General features: G+C 47.1%; 1 protein-coding gene across 9 annotated transcripts in view; it reads right to left on the bottom strand.

Annotated features, from left to right (window-relative positions):
* SCTR (secretin receptor) overlaps positions 1 to 15,198 on the bottom strand; it is an 89,244-nt gene that overhangs the window by 16,546 nt on the left and 57,500 nt on the right. For all 9 annotated transcript variants that reach the window (XM_070240692.1, XM_070240693.1, XM_070240694.1 and 6 more), the window contains exons 5-7: positions 11,124 to 11,221; positions 9,695 to 9,827; positions 7,289 to 7,442 (exon numbers count right to left, since the gene is read on the bottom strand). In XM_070240692.1, coding sequence (XP_070096793.1) covers positions 7,289 to 7,442; positions 9,695 to 9,827; positions 11,124 to 11,221 — 385 coding nt within the window. The remainder of the gene's footprint in view (positions 1 to 7,288; positions 7,443 to 9,694; positions 9,828 to 11,123; positions 11,222 to 15,198) is intronic.

The raw sequence follows: 15,198 nt of genomic DNA, 5'->3' as shown, positions 1-15,198 counted from the left end.
TTGGAAATCTAATCATTGTACATCACTTGGCTCAGCAGTAAACAATATTTACATAGACATGATGAGGTATACATTGAATATGATTTCTTTTTTTTTTTTTTGGTGAGGAAGATTGGCCCTGGGCTAACATCTGTGCCAATCTTCCTCTATTTTGTATGCAGGATGCCACCACAGCACAGCTTGATGAGCCGTGCATAGGTCTGCACCCGGGATCCAAACCTGTGAACCTCAGGCTGCCAAAGTAGAGTGTGCGAACTAAACCACTATGCCACTGGGCTGGCCTCTACATTGAATATGATTTAACCCAAAACTCTGAAAAACTCTAATGGAGGAGGGAGGTGGTGGATGAAAAATTGTACACCCTTATCTTCCATCAGAAAGAGTAAACAATGCCTACGAGGGACAGATCAAGAAATAGTAGGCTATTGTTTAGAAACATGAGAGTACAGATTAGGGGGTGTCAGCTGAACAGGTGAAGGGCGTTAACTCTGGGGAGCAGCAGGCTGGTTGCTTTTCATTATAAGCCTTGTAGTCCTATTTAATTCTTTAAACCAAGTAGTATATGACTTTAACAAAAATAGTAAGTTTTAAAAAAAATGCCTGCCTCAATTTTGGGTGCTTTGGGCAAAGAACAAGGATATTGAGGGCCGCCTGTTCACTGTCTTCCGTCTTTAATGCAGAGCTGGTGTGAAAGTGGGAAAACAGGTAATAGCTTTAGTCAGAGTTGTTGCGTATTGGTTTGATATGATTTCAAACCCACTTGTTCATGACAAGAGCGAAGTTGTTTGGATCCAAGCAGGATGTGGTCATCAATGCCTGTTCTTGTCCGTAAGCACTCAGTAGCTGGCTGCTGAAGGGCACCGCTGGGGGCTGGTAGGTAAGAACGGGGGAGCAGCAGCTATGGCTAGGGGACAATTAGACTTTAAATACCAAGAGTTTGTGAGCACTCACCGAGAGTGTTCAGTGGGCAAGGCTCCCCTCTGCTGATCTAAATGGCTCTCTGAAGACCTTGGGACATTAGCTCCTGCCTGGGCAAGGTGACTCTTTGCCACAGTGGTGAAAAGCATGCAGCTGCCCATGAAGGAGACAGTCTTGCCCACCAACACCAGCGCCTTCATTGCCTAGCAACCTTCTCTTGCAAAACGGACTCTTGCTTCACGCGGACGCAGCTCTTGGTTGGCTGAGCCGACTCTTCTGAGAACCAACTTGTAGAAAGGTACACCCCACCTAAATTTAGACTTTATTTCTGCCATCTCCCTTTCGCCTGGAACAATAGTGTGATTGACCCATCATTGGTTTGGAGTATGTCATTTCTTTATTGGTTTATCATCCTGTATACTATTGGCTTGTGGAGGACAGGCACACCTCAGAGAGATTACGGGTTCGGTTCCAGACCACAATAAAGTGAATATCACAATAAAATGAGTCACACAAATTTTTTGGTTTCCATGCATATAAAAGTTATGTTTATACTATACTGTGGTCTGTTAAGTGTGGAATAGTATTACGTCCAAAAAAATAGTGTACATACATACCATAATTAAAAAATGCTTTATTGCTAAAAAAATGCTAGCCGTCTTCTGACCTTCAGTGAGTCGTAATCTTTTTGCTGGTGGATGGTCTTCCCTCAATGTTGATGGCAGCTGACTGGTCAGGGTGGTGGCTGCCGAAGGCTGGGGTGGCTGTGGCAATTTCTTAAGACAACAATGAAGTTTGCCACATCGATTGACTCTTCCTTTCACGAATGATTTCTCTGCAGCGTGCAATGCTGTTCGATTGCATTTTACCCACCGTAGAGCTGCTTTCAAAATTGGAGTCAACCCTCTCAAACCCGGCTGCTGCTTTATCAACTGAGTTGATGTCATATTCTAAATCTGTGTTGTCCTTTCAACAGTCTTCACAGCTTCTTCACCAGGAGTAGATTCCATCTCAGGGAAGCCCTCTCTTGGCTCATCCATTGGAAGCAACTCCTCCTCCATTAAAGCTTTTTCATGAGATTGCAGCAATTCGCTCACATCTTCAGCCTCCACTTCTCATTCTAGTGCTCTTGCTATATTTCCACCACATCCACAGTCACTTCCTCCACTGAAGTCTTAAACCCTTCAAAGTTGTCCCTGAGGGTTGGCATCAACTTCTTCTAAACTCCTGCTAATGTTCATATCCTGACGTCTTCCCATGAACCACGAATGTTTCTAATGGCATCTAGAATGGTGAATCCTTTCCAGAGGTTTTCAACTTACTTTGCCCAGATCCATCAGAGGAATCAGTATCTATGGCAGCGATAGCCTTACGGAATGGATTTCTTAAATGATAAGACTTAAAGTTGAAATTACTCCTTGATCCCTGGGCTGCAGAACGGATGTTGTGTTAGCGGGCATGAAAACAACATTCATCTCACTGTACATCTCCATCAGAGCTCTGGGGTGACCAGGTGCATTCTCAATGAGCAGTAATATTTTGAAAGGAATCTTTTTTCTGAGCAGTAGGTCTCAACACTGGGCTTAAACCATGTTGTAAACAGATGTGCTGTCATCCAGGCTTTGTTTTTCCCTTTATAGAGCACAGGCAGAGTAGATTTGGCATAATTCTTAAGGGCCCTAGGATTTTCAGAATAGTAAATGAGCACTGGCATCAACTTAAAGTCACCAGCCACATTAGCCCCCAGCAAGAGAGGGAGCCTGTCCTTTGAAGCTTTGAAGCCAGGCACTGACCTGACTTCTCCTCTCTGGCTGTGAAAGTCCCGGATGGCATCTTCTTCCAATATGAGGCTGTTTCATCTACATTAAAGATCTATTGTTTGGTGTACCCACCTTCATGAATTACCTTAGCCAGATCTCCTGGAGAACTTGATGCAGTTTCTACATCAGCACTTGCTGGTTCCCCTTGTAGTTTGTTTGTTTGTTTGTTTGTTTTAAAGATTCGCACCTGAGCTAACAACTGTTGCCAATCTTCTTTTTTTTCCCTTCTTCTTCTTTTCCCCAAAGCACCCCCAGTACATAGTTGTATATTCTAGTTGTGAGTGTCTCTGGTTGTGCTATGTGGGACGCCGCCTCAGCATGGCCTGATGAGCAGTGCCATGTCCACGCCCAGGATCCAAACCGGTGAAACCCTGGGCCGCCGAAGTGGAGCATACGAACTTAACTGCTTGACCACGGGGCTGGACCCTCCTTGCACTTTCATGTTATGGAGATGGCTTCTTTCCTTAAATCTCATGAGCCAAAATCTGCTGCTTCAGACTTTTCTTCTGCAGCTTCCTCCCCACTCTCAGCCTTCACAGAATTGAAGAGAGTGAGGGCCTTGCTCTGGATTAGGCTTTGGCTTAAGGGAGTGCTGTGGCTGGTTTGATCTTCTATCCAAACCACTAAAACTTTCTCCATATCAGCATTAGGGCTGTTTTGCTTTCTTATCATTCATGTGTTCACAGGAGTAGCACCTTTAATTTCCTTCAAGAACTTTTCCTTTGCATTCACAACTTGGCTAACTGTTTGGCACAAGAGGCCTAGCTTTTGGCACATCTCAGCTTTGGACACGCCTTCCTCACTAAGCTTAATCATTCCTAGCTTTTGATTTAAAGTGAGAGACGTGACTTTTCCTTTCACTTGAACAATTAGAGGCCATGGTAGGGTTATTAATCGACCTAATTTCAATACTGTTGTGTCTCAGGGAATAGGGAAGCCTGGGGAGGGGGAGAGAGATGGAGGAATGGCTGGTTGGTTGGAGCAGTCAGAACACATACAACATTTATAGACTAAGTTCGCTGTTTTATACGGGCACAGTTGGTGGTGCCCCAAAACAATGACAATAGTAACATCAAAGATCACTGATCATAGATCACCAATATGCAAAATAATGCAAAAATAAATTAAAAAATAATAATGCAAAAGTTTGAAATATTGTGAAAATTACCAAAATGTGACACAGAGACATGAAGTGAGCAAATGCCGTTGGAAAAATGGCGCCGACATATTTATTTGATGCAGGGTTGCCACAAACCTTCAATTTGTAAAAAACACAGCATCAGCAGAGTGCAATAAAAATGAAGCACAATAAAACGAGGTGTGCCTGTATTATTACTACAAATTATAATTCGCACAGTGAAGCTGTGTTAAATAAATTATTGGCAGACAATCTCAGGCTCTGGGATAATTTGCTGTGGACAAAACAAGGGTACCCAGTGTGGTCCCTGGACCAGCGTATCCAGGTCCCTTGGGGCCTTGTTAGAAAGGCAGAGTCACAGGCCCCACTCCTGGCCCAGGGGCTCAGAGACTCAGGGTGGGGCCACCCAGCTGGGGTTGACACGCCCTCATGTGACTCTGAAGCTGGCTCCAGCTGGAGAACCACCAATTGAAGTTCACTCAGTAAGTAGGAGTTTGGTTCATCCCCAGAAAAGCCAGAAGTATCACTCTTTTCTGGGCACAAACTGACACCCCAGTCACCTTGAAAAACTAAAAGCCTCGACAAGTATTAAAAACCTTAAAAGCATTCTCTCCTTTGGACTCAGTGATCCCAACTCTAGGATTCCATATTACACATGGAATAAGCTTTGTCCATAAAATATTCATCACTGTGTTATTTATAATAGTGAAAAATTAGAAACAACCTAAATGTCCAAATAATAGGTGTTTGATTAAATACATCCACAGAGGGGCCGGCCTGGTGGCGTAGTGGTTAAGTTTGTACACTCCTCTTTGGCAGCCGGGGGTTTGCCAGTTTGGATCCTGGGTACGGACCTACACACCGCTCATCAGGCCATGCTGTGGTGGCATCCCACATAGAAGTGCTTACAACTAGGATATACAGCTATGTACTGGGGCTTTGGGGAGAAAAAAAAAAAAGAGAAAGATTAGCAACAGATGTTAGCTCAGGACCAATCTTCAAAAAAAAAATATACATCCATTGAGTAGTTAAAAATGTTTATGGAAGGTTGAAAGAATACAGAACAAGCTTATGTGTTAATGGAAAGAAGCAAGATTCAAAATTCTACAGACAGAATGACCACACTGTGGGGAAAACTGTGAGCAGGAAAAAAATTCTGGAAGGAAAGCCTAGAAAATGTTCACTAGATGGGACTAGGGTAATTTTTTTCTACTTAAAAAACGTTTTTTTTGCTTTGCAAAGTTTTACAGGTAGCATGTACTCATTTAAGCAACCTATCTCTGGGGAAATGAGTTGAGTAAAAATTGAGGGGGGTCACTGCTTCTGCAAGAGAAAGGCCGCTTCAGACCTTCTGAGCCTTCACCGTCTCCTTGGGGCTGCGCAGGCAGAGAGGCCGAGAGGGAAGGAACCACTGCCGTTCTACGGGCGGCTCTGCCTCCAGGACCTGGAGTATAGTAGCTGCTCAATAAATACTTGAGGACGAAAGGAAGGCTCTCAGTATCTCATTCAAACCTGCCAAACACCTGTGACAGAGAGCGTATCACAGTGCAATTTTGTCTCCCCACCAAACTACAAACCCTTTGAGTGATGGAACTGTTTTTGTTTTGTTTTTTTTTTTTGTAATCTCTCTAAGCCCTTCTGAGCACAAAGAACATCGAATAAATGATGATCCTGATATTAGAGATGACGAAACTGTCCGTGTTCAGATGATGAAATCTTGGCAGATCTGGGATTCAAGGCTCAGTGAGTTGGGCTCCAAACCGGGGAATTTTTTTGCGGAGTCAGCTGCATAAGGCGGGCCCCTGGTGCCCAGGCGCTCTGGGACCACTGGCCTATGCAGAAATCCAGAGATCAGCAGAGCCCTACAGCGCCCGCTGGCCAAGGGTCATGTGTTAATCAGGCTGCCAAAGTTCAGAAGCAGGAGGGTGCAGGGAGCTCTGCCAGCTCAGGTGACTTCCCTGATGAGGAGACAGGGCCCTTGCAAGTAAGGATTTAGACAAGCAGAAAAGACAGCGGACGGCATTCCTGGCAGGGGCACTTCTTAATCAAAGGCACCAAGAAGAAACCAAAGGGAGCAAATGGCAGATACACATGACTATCCTTTTAAGCTTGTGAGTCACTCACAGGAACCTGGCTGTCTGTCTAGAGCCCAGTGGGTAACTCACATATGTTTATCAAATGAGCAATGGATGAATGGATGGAATGGATGGATGGTTGGATGGATGGATGGATGGACGAGTGGATAGGTGGATGGATGGATGGATGGATGGATGGTTGGATGGATGGATGGATGGATGGATGGATGGGTGGGTGGACAGGAGGGTGGATGGATGAAGGGATGCATGTATGGATGGATGTTTGTTAATAGAAGAGTAAAAGTTAAGAGGTTTTGGAAATAGACAGGCCTTGGTCTGAATCCTGGGTCTGATCTTGTCTACAGGAGACCTGAGCATGTTATGTCACATCTCTGAGCCGAGGTTTCTCTGAGAGGCCTCTTGGAGTTATTGTGGTGATTAAAAATAGTCCATGGAAAGTGCTGAGTTCAATGCCTGGCACAAAGTAAGCATCCAAGAAATGAGAGTTGCTGTCATCTGCATCGACCCAGAAAGGAAAGGGGGAGAGAGGTAACGGGGCCTGCAGTTGGCTGTCTTGCTACCATTTCCTCCTTCCTAGAAATTGAATCCTGAATTTCCTTTGGGAAGTCACATGGTTTGAGTAGCTTAAGTCAGTGTCTTCCATTCCCTCAGGCCCCTGTGATTGGTTCACGGGTATGTATGAGACTCAAGCTGCTCCCATCAGAGTGACCTCAGAATATTTGCTGGGCATGCTGGGACATAGCCCCCTTCTTCCTCTCATTAGATGTAACAAGGAAGTCAGTAGCCCAGAAGCCGCCAGCAGTTACACTGGGAGCACCGGTCTAAAAGGAAAGCTGATGTTACAGAGGCACAGTAGAAAGACAGAAAGAAATGTTCTTGAGCTGCTGGATTCAGCCTCACCTGAAGTTGGTGATCCCTGGACTTTTCAGTTATATGAGCCAATTAATTTCTTTTATGTTTAAAACCTATCTAAGCCAGATTTTCTAATACCTATGGTCAAAAGCACCTGACTGCCACAGAAAGGAAGAAGGAACAAGGACATATGAATGGGACGTCTAAGGAAGATGAGGCAGCAAGTGTTGGGTGGTATCAAATTGTACAAGGCTTTGGATGCTAGGAATTGGGGCTAAATTTTAGCTATTATTTCCCATTTGACAGATAAATAAACTGAGGCCCGAGGGTTAAACATCAAGCAACTTGTCTAAGATTGCACAAGTTAACTAACGAAGTGTGGGGCTGGAACGAGAAGCCGGATCCTCCTGACTCAGCACCCTTTCCCACAGACACACGGCCACTGTCCCCATGCAGAAACATACCCCATCCGAGCGCGATGAAACCCTGGAGGCACTTCCTTTCTGAGAAGAAGGAGACGACGAGGAGCGTGTGGAGGTAGAGACCTTCCACCAGCAGCCAGGCGTAGTTGGCCAGGATGCAGTACTGGAAGAAGACCATGACCAGCTTGCAGCCCACCTGGACAGGGAGAGGCGGCTGAGGTCCAGGCTGGCGACTGTCGGTTTCCCTCTGGTGCCCAGGCCCAAAGGAAGGGACAGGCTGTGGGACGGGTCAGGGGCCAGGCCACAGAGTCAGCCTCTGGGGCTCATGGCCATCCCCTGCGGCCTTCTGCTCTCAGAGGACCAGGCCCACAGAGTTCCTTAGGGAGTGGAAGTCCGCAGCCAGCAGGCTCGGTCAAGATGGTCAATGGGCGTCACACAAGCAGGAACTGCATAAAATTCTGGAACTGGCTGCCAGATGTAAAACTGGGTCAGATATGGCCCAACTCCCAACTTCCTCATTTTTCAGATGAGGGATCTGAGGCCTAGAGAGGAAAAGGGATTTCTGAGCAAAGGGTTAACAAAATGCTTTCCAAGGTCAGTTTCCTGGAAACAGATGAAGAAGGGACGCGCCAACTACGTTAGCAGATGATATTGATTGCAGTAAAAATGGCCCCAGGCCAGTACACTGCATCTGGACTGGAGACTCTGAATACCTGACGGGGATGCCACGGTGTTGGCCTTTCCTGATCAGTGGCTCTTATAACAGCCACGTCCCTTGTAGGGATCCCTGGAAACTAGGCCTGTGGGTTTGTGGGGCACGAAGCTTGTACGGGTCAGGGGTCAGGCCGCAGAGCCAGCCTCTGGGCTCATGGCCATCCCCTGTGACCTTCTGCTCCCAGAGGACCAGACCCACAGAGTTCCCCAGGGAGTGGAAGTCCGCAGCCAGCAGGCTCAGTCAAAATGGTCAATACGCGTCACAGAAGCCAGTACAGCTCCCATACCAGCGCCATGAGGGCCTCCTTCCCTTCACTGAGCTTTCCCCTGGAGAGAGGACCCCCGGACGGCCCGAGGACTTCTGCGTGGAGAGCCGCAAGGACACTTCCATGCAAGAGGAGTGCCCAGTGCTGCCCTGTGGCCTTCCAGAGGCTCTGATACCATGCACGGCCTGTGGTTGGCTCTGAGTCTGATGTTCGGAGGAAGCCGAGAAGGTTCCTGCCGGGCTCTGCTGGATTTCTCCACGGCTGGTCGGTGATGGGGTGGGGCCTGAATTTTACCTCCTGACTCCCAGTCTCTGGCTCTTATTTCATCCTGGAAATCTCCCTGAGAGACCTGGGCCCTTATTGAGGGACCGCTCAGCTTGAGTCAGAGAACACACACACCCACACACACACACACAAAACTGTAACCAATATAAAGTTAACGCATCTATAAGGAATTAGAGACGTGAGTGGTGGGAAGTGGCAGGCTGGTTGACTGAATGAATCTCAATGTCCAGTCCCTTTATCCCTTGCTTGCTCTGCCGTGACGATGATAGTAAAAACTCAATCTCCCAGCTTCTTTTGCAGTTAGGTGTGGTCACATGACACAGTTCTAGCCAGTGAGAGGTAAGATAGGAGTCTCGGGGAGGGGGTTCTTTCCCAAACGAAAAGGCAAAGCCTCCCAAACAGAAAAAACTATTTAACTTTGACTTTACTCCTTCTTGTCTGGAACAGGGAGGTGAGGCCTGGGGTTGCAGCAGCCATATTGCAAACGTGTGATATAAAGCGTGGGATCAAGGATGGCAGAGCAGAAAGAGGGAAAATGACTGTGTTCACCATGGCATCGTGGAGCCACTGTGCCACCTCTGGATTGCCCGTGTGTCGACTGCTTATGAGGGAAAAATCCCATCTGTTTAAGCCACTGACATGCAGTTTCCCATTATGTCCAGCAAAAGGGATTTCCAGTTGACACTCGGGGTGATAGTGCAATGAATTAAGACTCATCTGAGAATCCAGGAGGAGGAAGAGGGTTGGCTTTAACAAAATCTGATTGTTTTACTGCAGACTCACAGGCATACGCTCACCCTTTTCTTTTTGCTACCAACCCCAACCCTCCCTAGACCTGGCCATCCGACTACAGCTGGGACGCAGCAGGAGTAGGATAAGAGGAGTCTTGCTACACATCTAGTTCCCAGAGCAGTGAATCCGCTCCAGGACACTGGGAGCTGAATGGCAGCCCCCATGGGCTTTCCGACAAACCACTCTCGCATGTGACCCAGAGTGTGCCTGCGGGGACATGGGACTCTCCCTGAACCTCCTGGCCAGCACCAGCGCTGCCCCTTCACCCTAGGCATTAAGTGCAGCCTTAGTACAGACTCAGGGGAAGGACAATCAGGCTGCCACCTTTCCAAAGTCAGGCTGGGGAAGGCAGGCAGGCCCAGCCACACCCTGGGGCACGCAGGCATGTTACCTTGTGGGCATCGCAGTGTGTGACGTCGTCCGAGGAGAAGAGCACGGCATCCTTGATGAAGTTGGACAAGGCGCGCAGGATGAAGGACACAAACAGGTGCATGTGGATGTAGTTGCGGGTGCAGTGGAGCCGCCTGGGGGAGAGAAGGCAGGGCCATTAGGCCGGGGCCAGGGGAGGCTGGGGCTCCGCCAGGCCCGCTCCTCCTGCAGTGCACGGGGGAACCCAGGGCCCGCTCTTTCCAGGTCACACAGCTCCCTGTAGCTCTGTGAGCAGACCCTGAAGGAGAGCCCAGGTCCCAGATGCCCAGTATACTCTGTCTCATACTGCAATTAAAAAAAGCTGGGGCTATAGATGCAACGTGTGTTCTGCCCTGACCTTCCCCCATCGCACTCCCAGCATTGTTTAGAAGAGTGAGCAGTGCAGGAGGCAGGCAGCCGGAGAGGGCCGGGGGGGGGCGGGGGGGGGGGGGGGGCGGGGGGGAGGGGGGCGGTGAGTGGCATAGAAAGAACACAGGCTGCGGGGAGAAATCAGACCCAAGCTCTGCCATGTATCAGCTTCACACCTTGAGCAAGCCTTTCACCTCCCAGAGCCTGGATTTCCTGCTCTGCTGCAGGGGTCAGAAGTCTGTTACTTGTTCCCCATCTTCTGGTATCAGAACCAGTCTTTCTTATGGGGAACCATTCCAGCTCTGGTGCCATTCCACCCTCCGACCCTCAGACCCAACCAATCAGAGCACCTCATCGCTGGCTGCATGCCTGGCTCAGGGTTGGGCGTGTGACCCAAGCTGGGCCTATAAGAAGTCCCCCAGGATTTCCATTGCAACAATGGGGAAGAGGCCCTCTTTGCCCCGGTGTTGCTGAGCTGGTAGAATGTACCCCTGCAGTTGCTGGTGGTTGTGTCTGCCACCCCTGCAGAAAGCTTGCCTGTGGATGAGGCCAGCACAGTGTGGAGAAATGGAGGGAGACAGAACTAGTTCTGCTAATACCTTTGAACGCCTAGATCCAGCCATGCCTGAAGCCAGATGTCCCTGAACTTGTCAATTATGTGGTTCAAGTCACCTTTGTTTTTCTTAAGCCGTTTTAAGGTAGAGTTCTGTTTCTTGAAACCAAGAGTCTGGTTAATACACCCGAAAAAATATGCCCATTAAAAAAATATGATACCTATCTCATAGCATTGTGTGGAAATTAGAAATAATACATGTTAAAGCAATTGGTGCAGTAAGTTCTTAGTAATGCTCAGTAAATGTTGAATGGATAAAAGGATGAATGCGGTCATGGGAACTTCAATGTTTTGCCACAGGTAAGCTTTAGATCAAGAGGTGACAAAGTGGCCCACCCAGACCTTCCTCTCTGGCCTGAGCAATTAAAAGAGACCTAAAGTCTCTTCCTGGGGAAGGTGGGGGGATGGAGAGGCGGCAGCGTGTTCTCACCGGAAAGCACAGAGGATGCTGAGGGCGGCCAGGAGCATCACCAGGGAGGAGCTGTAGCCCACGGTGTACATGACCTTCAGCTTCAGCAGGTACTCGTGCTGCAGAGAGAGAGGGGGGTGTCAGCCCCATCCACCTGGCTGGCTCTGCCTTTTCTGCCTCAGCCTGGACCTGCTTCAGGCTGCTCGAACCCCTTCGACTCTGACTGCTATTCTGTTCACACCCCAAGGACACCAATTCATAGACTCCTAGCATCTTTTTTTCTTTTTAAAGATTTAATTTTTTTCCTTTTTCTCCCAAAGCCCCCCCGGTACATAGTTGTGTATTTTTTAGTTGTGGGTCCTTCCAGTTGTGGCATGTGGGACGCTGCCTCAGCATGGCCTGATGAGTGGTGCCATGTCCGCACCCAGGATCCGAACTGGAGAAACCCTGGGCCACTGAAGCAGAGCGTGCGAACTTAACCACTCAGCCACTGGGCCAGCCCCGACTCCTAGCATCTTGACTTTGGAAAAGATCTTGTGGAGCCTCTGATGCCAATTCAAACTTCTATCCCATGTATAAGGCCCCTTCCCATCACCCTGAATTCAAGCCTTTGCTTGAATTCCTCCAGGGACAAGGTGCTCACTGCCTTTCGAGGAAGTCGTTCAGTATACAACAGTATACAACAGACAATTTTTTCTCATGTGAAGTTAAAATGTATTACTTTTAAATTGCACCTGTTGGTCCTTTTTCTGCTTCTGGAGCCACTTAAAATAAACTGAATTTGTCTTGTACTGAATGAAGGCCCACCAGTATTTTAAAAATAAAGTTTGCAGGAAGCCAGCCCCGTGCATAATGGTTAAGTTCAGTATGCTCTCCTTCAGTGTCCCAGGTTTGTGGGTTTGGATCCCAGGTGCAGACCCATTCCACTCAGCAGCCTTGCTGTGGTGGTGACCCACATACAAAACAGAGGAAGACTGGCACAGATGTCAGCTCAGGGCAAATCTTCCTCAGCAAAAAACTTAAACAAAAAACCTTTTCATCTTAGAATAGTTTTTCAGACTTATAGAAAAATTATAAAGGTCATACAGAGTGGCATGTCATTTCTTAATACAGCTATTCTGCCCGTCTGTCCCTCACTTATCGTCTCAGCATTAAATATTCCCTGTATCTTTAATCTCTTTCCCCAATCCTTCACCATTTTTCTCAATTAATATACTCTAGTTTGTCAGTGTCCTTAAATAAGATACCCAGAACCAGATAGCTGAAAAGCTCCAGACATACTCTCTGACCAGGAGGAAGCAGAGTGGGACCATCACCTCCCCTAATCTATACACTGCACTCCTAGTAATGCAACCAAGCAGCATTTACTTATTCAGCAGCCACTTCACACTACTGGTTCATCTTTCATCCAAAAAGATCTCAATGGACTGGAATAATGGGCAAAAAATTAAATTGTGAGAGATAAATGTAAAAACCTGCATTTTTTAGGTTCAAAAAAATAAATTGTACAACAGCCTTAAGAAGGATCAAGGAAATGAAAATTAAAACAATAACGCTATACCATTTTTTACCAACCAAACGAACAAATATTTCAAAGTAATAATATTCTACATAGGTGAGGGTATAGTGGGAGTGAAGATTGGGTCAATCTCTCTGGAAAGCAGCAGGAATCAAGAACCTTTGAAATATGCATTCCTTTTGATCTCCCTTCTACCTCCAGAAATTAATTCTAAGAAATAGAAGCATAAAAACATATTTATTTATAAAGATGTTTATCACAGAACTATTTGTGAAAACACTCAAATCTCCAACGATAAAAGAAGAGTTAATGAAATTGTTTTAAACCCAAATTACTTTAATGTTATGACAGCGTTAAAATGCTGTTTACCAGGAGTTTTAAAAGACGTCAGGACGTGCTGAGAATGTAATGTTAGGTTACAAATTTCACGTGTACAGCATGATTCCCGCTACATGTAAAGAAAGTTTTAGGTTGAATTATATGAAATTGCCCTTTTGTAGATGAAGAATGATCAACTATTGGCCATTTCATGTGATTCAGTCTCAAATATGCAGAGAAATAAGTTTGTAAGATGTGCCAAATGTTCATAGTGGTAAACTTTGGGTGACAAGTTTGTGGATAGAGTTGTTACTTTCATTGGTATTTTTTCTACGCTTTTCATTTTTCTACAGTTGGTAAGTACTATTTTATAACCAGATGAAAAGGGTAATTAATAAAAAAAACAAAAACAAAAACAAGAAAACCAGTCATGAGAATAGTGTTGGGGAAACCTGGCTGACAGCCACTCAGATGAAAGTGACCTTGTGGAGCGAATGGCCCAGGCTCCGAGGCGGTGGTGGACTGGACTGCGGGAAAAGAACCTCGGCTCAGAGCCAAGAGACAGGGTTCCAGACTCAAGACTGTGCGACCTTGGGCAAATTACCTAACTTCTCTGAGCCTCAGATTCCTCATCTGCAAAATGGGGACACTATCTACCTTGCAGGCTTGTTGGAGGAACAAATAAGGCATCAGGGAGCATATCTAGACGACGCCAGGCACTCAGAAGACACTCAGTTCACCCCTAACCCCTCCAGGCATCAGCTAGAATCTTGCCATTTGCTGGATGGCCCCAGAGCTGGGGGCCAGCCTCCCTCCCAGGGATGCCTGGTTTGGCAGCCCTCAGTTCAGAAGCAGTTTGGGCCACCCTGTGGCAGCTTGAGGAGGCATGGTGACAAGTACTCAGGCTGAATATTCTATACCATCCTGTAGCTGGGGTCATTGTCTGCCAGGTGACCCTCAGGACTCCTGAGTCAGTTTTCACACAGATCCGATCCTGCCTGTGTCTTTAAGTTCTGACCCAGAAAGAGCCCTGCTCCCAGGAGGCCTGATGTGACCTCACTGCCACAGCTCCTGGCATCTGCAACTGTGTACTCCGCCCCAGACAACTTGGAGTCCAGATGCCTCACTGCCACCTGTCCTGGATCAAGTTGCCTGTCTCCCCGCTGTGTATCCACCTTCCTCTGTATCCTCTAGCTCAGGGCTCAGCAGACTTTTCCCGTAAAGGGACAGACAGTAAATATCTCAGGCTTTGGGTGCCATTCAGTCTCTTTTGCAGCTACTCAGCTCTGCCTTTGTAGTGCAAATGGCTGTGGCTGTGTTTCAATAAAACTTTATTTGCAAAAGCAAGTCGTGGGCCAGATTTGGCCCAAGGGCCATAATTTGCCAACCTCTGCTCTAGGTAAGCAAACGGCATTTTATTTAACCAAGAGGCAGGATTTCCCAGTCTTTCTGCTAATCTGAGTCCACTTTTGGAGTCTGTCAGTAATAGAGTAGTGTGTGCCAAGTAAGCAGCTGAAAAAAGGCACCCAATGAATGCACACATTCACCATCATTTGATTAAAAGAAAAAAAAGACATTTCAACAATAAGAAATAGGATGATTCGAATTTCAGGATAAAAGACAAAGTTTGTGCCAGCTTATGGACCAGCATTTTGGGACCAGTGAATCATATCTGGAAACCCTTCCAATCTTAGGGATTTTTATTTATTTTATTTTGTGTGTGTGTGAGCTGAAGCCAAGGTAAGTCTCCTTTCCACTATTTTTGGAAATTAATTTTCTGACTTAAGTCCAGAACGTTGCATTTATCTTTGTTAAATTTGTTCAATTTCAGCTCGTTGTTTTGGGATGTTACAGTTTCAACTCTGCCACGGAAGTCATAACTGCAGCCCCAGGGTCCGTTCCTTCCCAGCAGACTAGTCCAAGCCAATAGTTCTCTTGCGTGGTTTTGACAGACATAACTCACAGAAACGAAAGCTCTTGGGAGTCCTCAGTCCTTCATGAGAGTGTAAAAGGGTCCTATGGCCCAAAAGTCTGAGAATCACAGCCCTAAGCCAATCACGTCTCCCATCCCTCAGCCAGGGATGGTCCAGGGCTGGGCGGGCCAAGGAGATGTGAGGACAGGCCTGCTGCAGGTTTGGGTAAGAAGCTTTCTTGCTCCTAGGAAGGGGCCGTAGGAAGCCAGGCTGTCCCCTCTCCTGGAGAGGCAGGCCTGGGAAGTCTGTGGCTGCAGCTGACAATGGCGGTCGTCTTACAATGGGA

The sequence above is a fragment of the Equus caballus genome, chromosome 18 (assembly GCF_041296265.1).
Source record: "Equus caballus isolate H_3958 breed thoroughbred chromosome 18, TB-T2T, whole genome shotgun sequence".
In the NCBI taxonomy this organism is placed as follows: domain Eukaryota; kingdom Metazoa; phylum Chordata; class Mammalia; order Perissodactyla; family Equidae; genus Equus; species Equus caballus.
The sequence above is the reverse complement of the archived record's forward strand: the minus strand, read 5'-3'. Positions and strand labels throughout refer to the sequence as shown.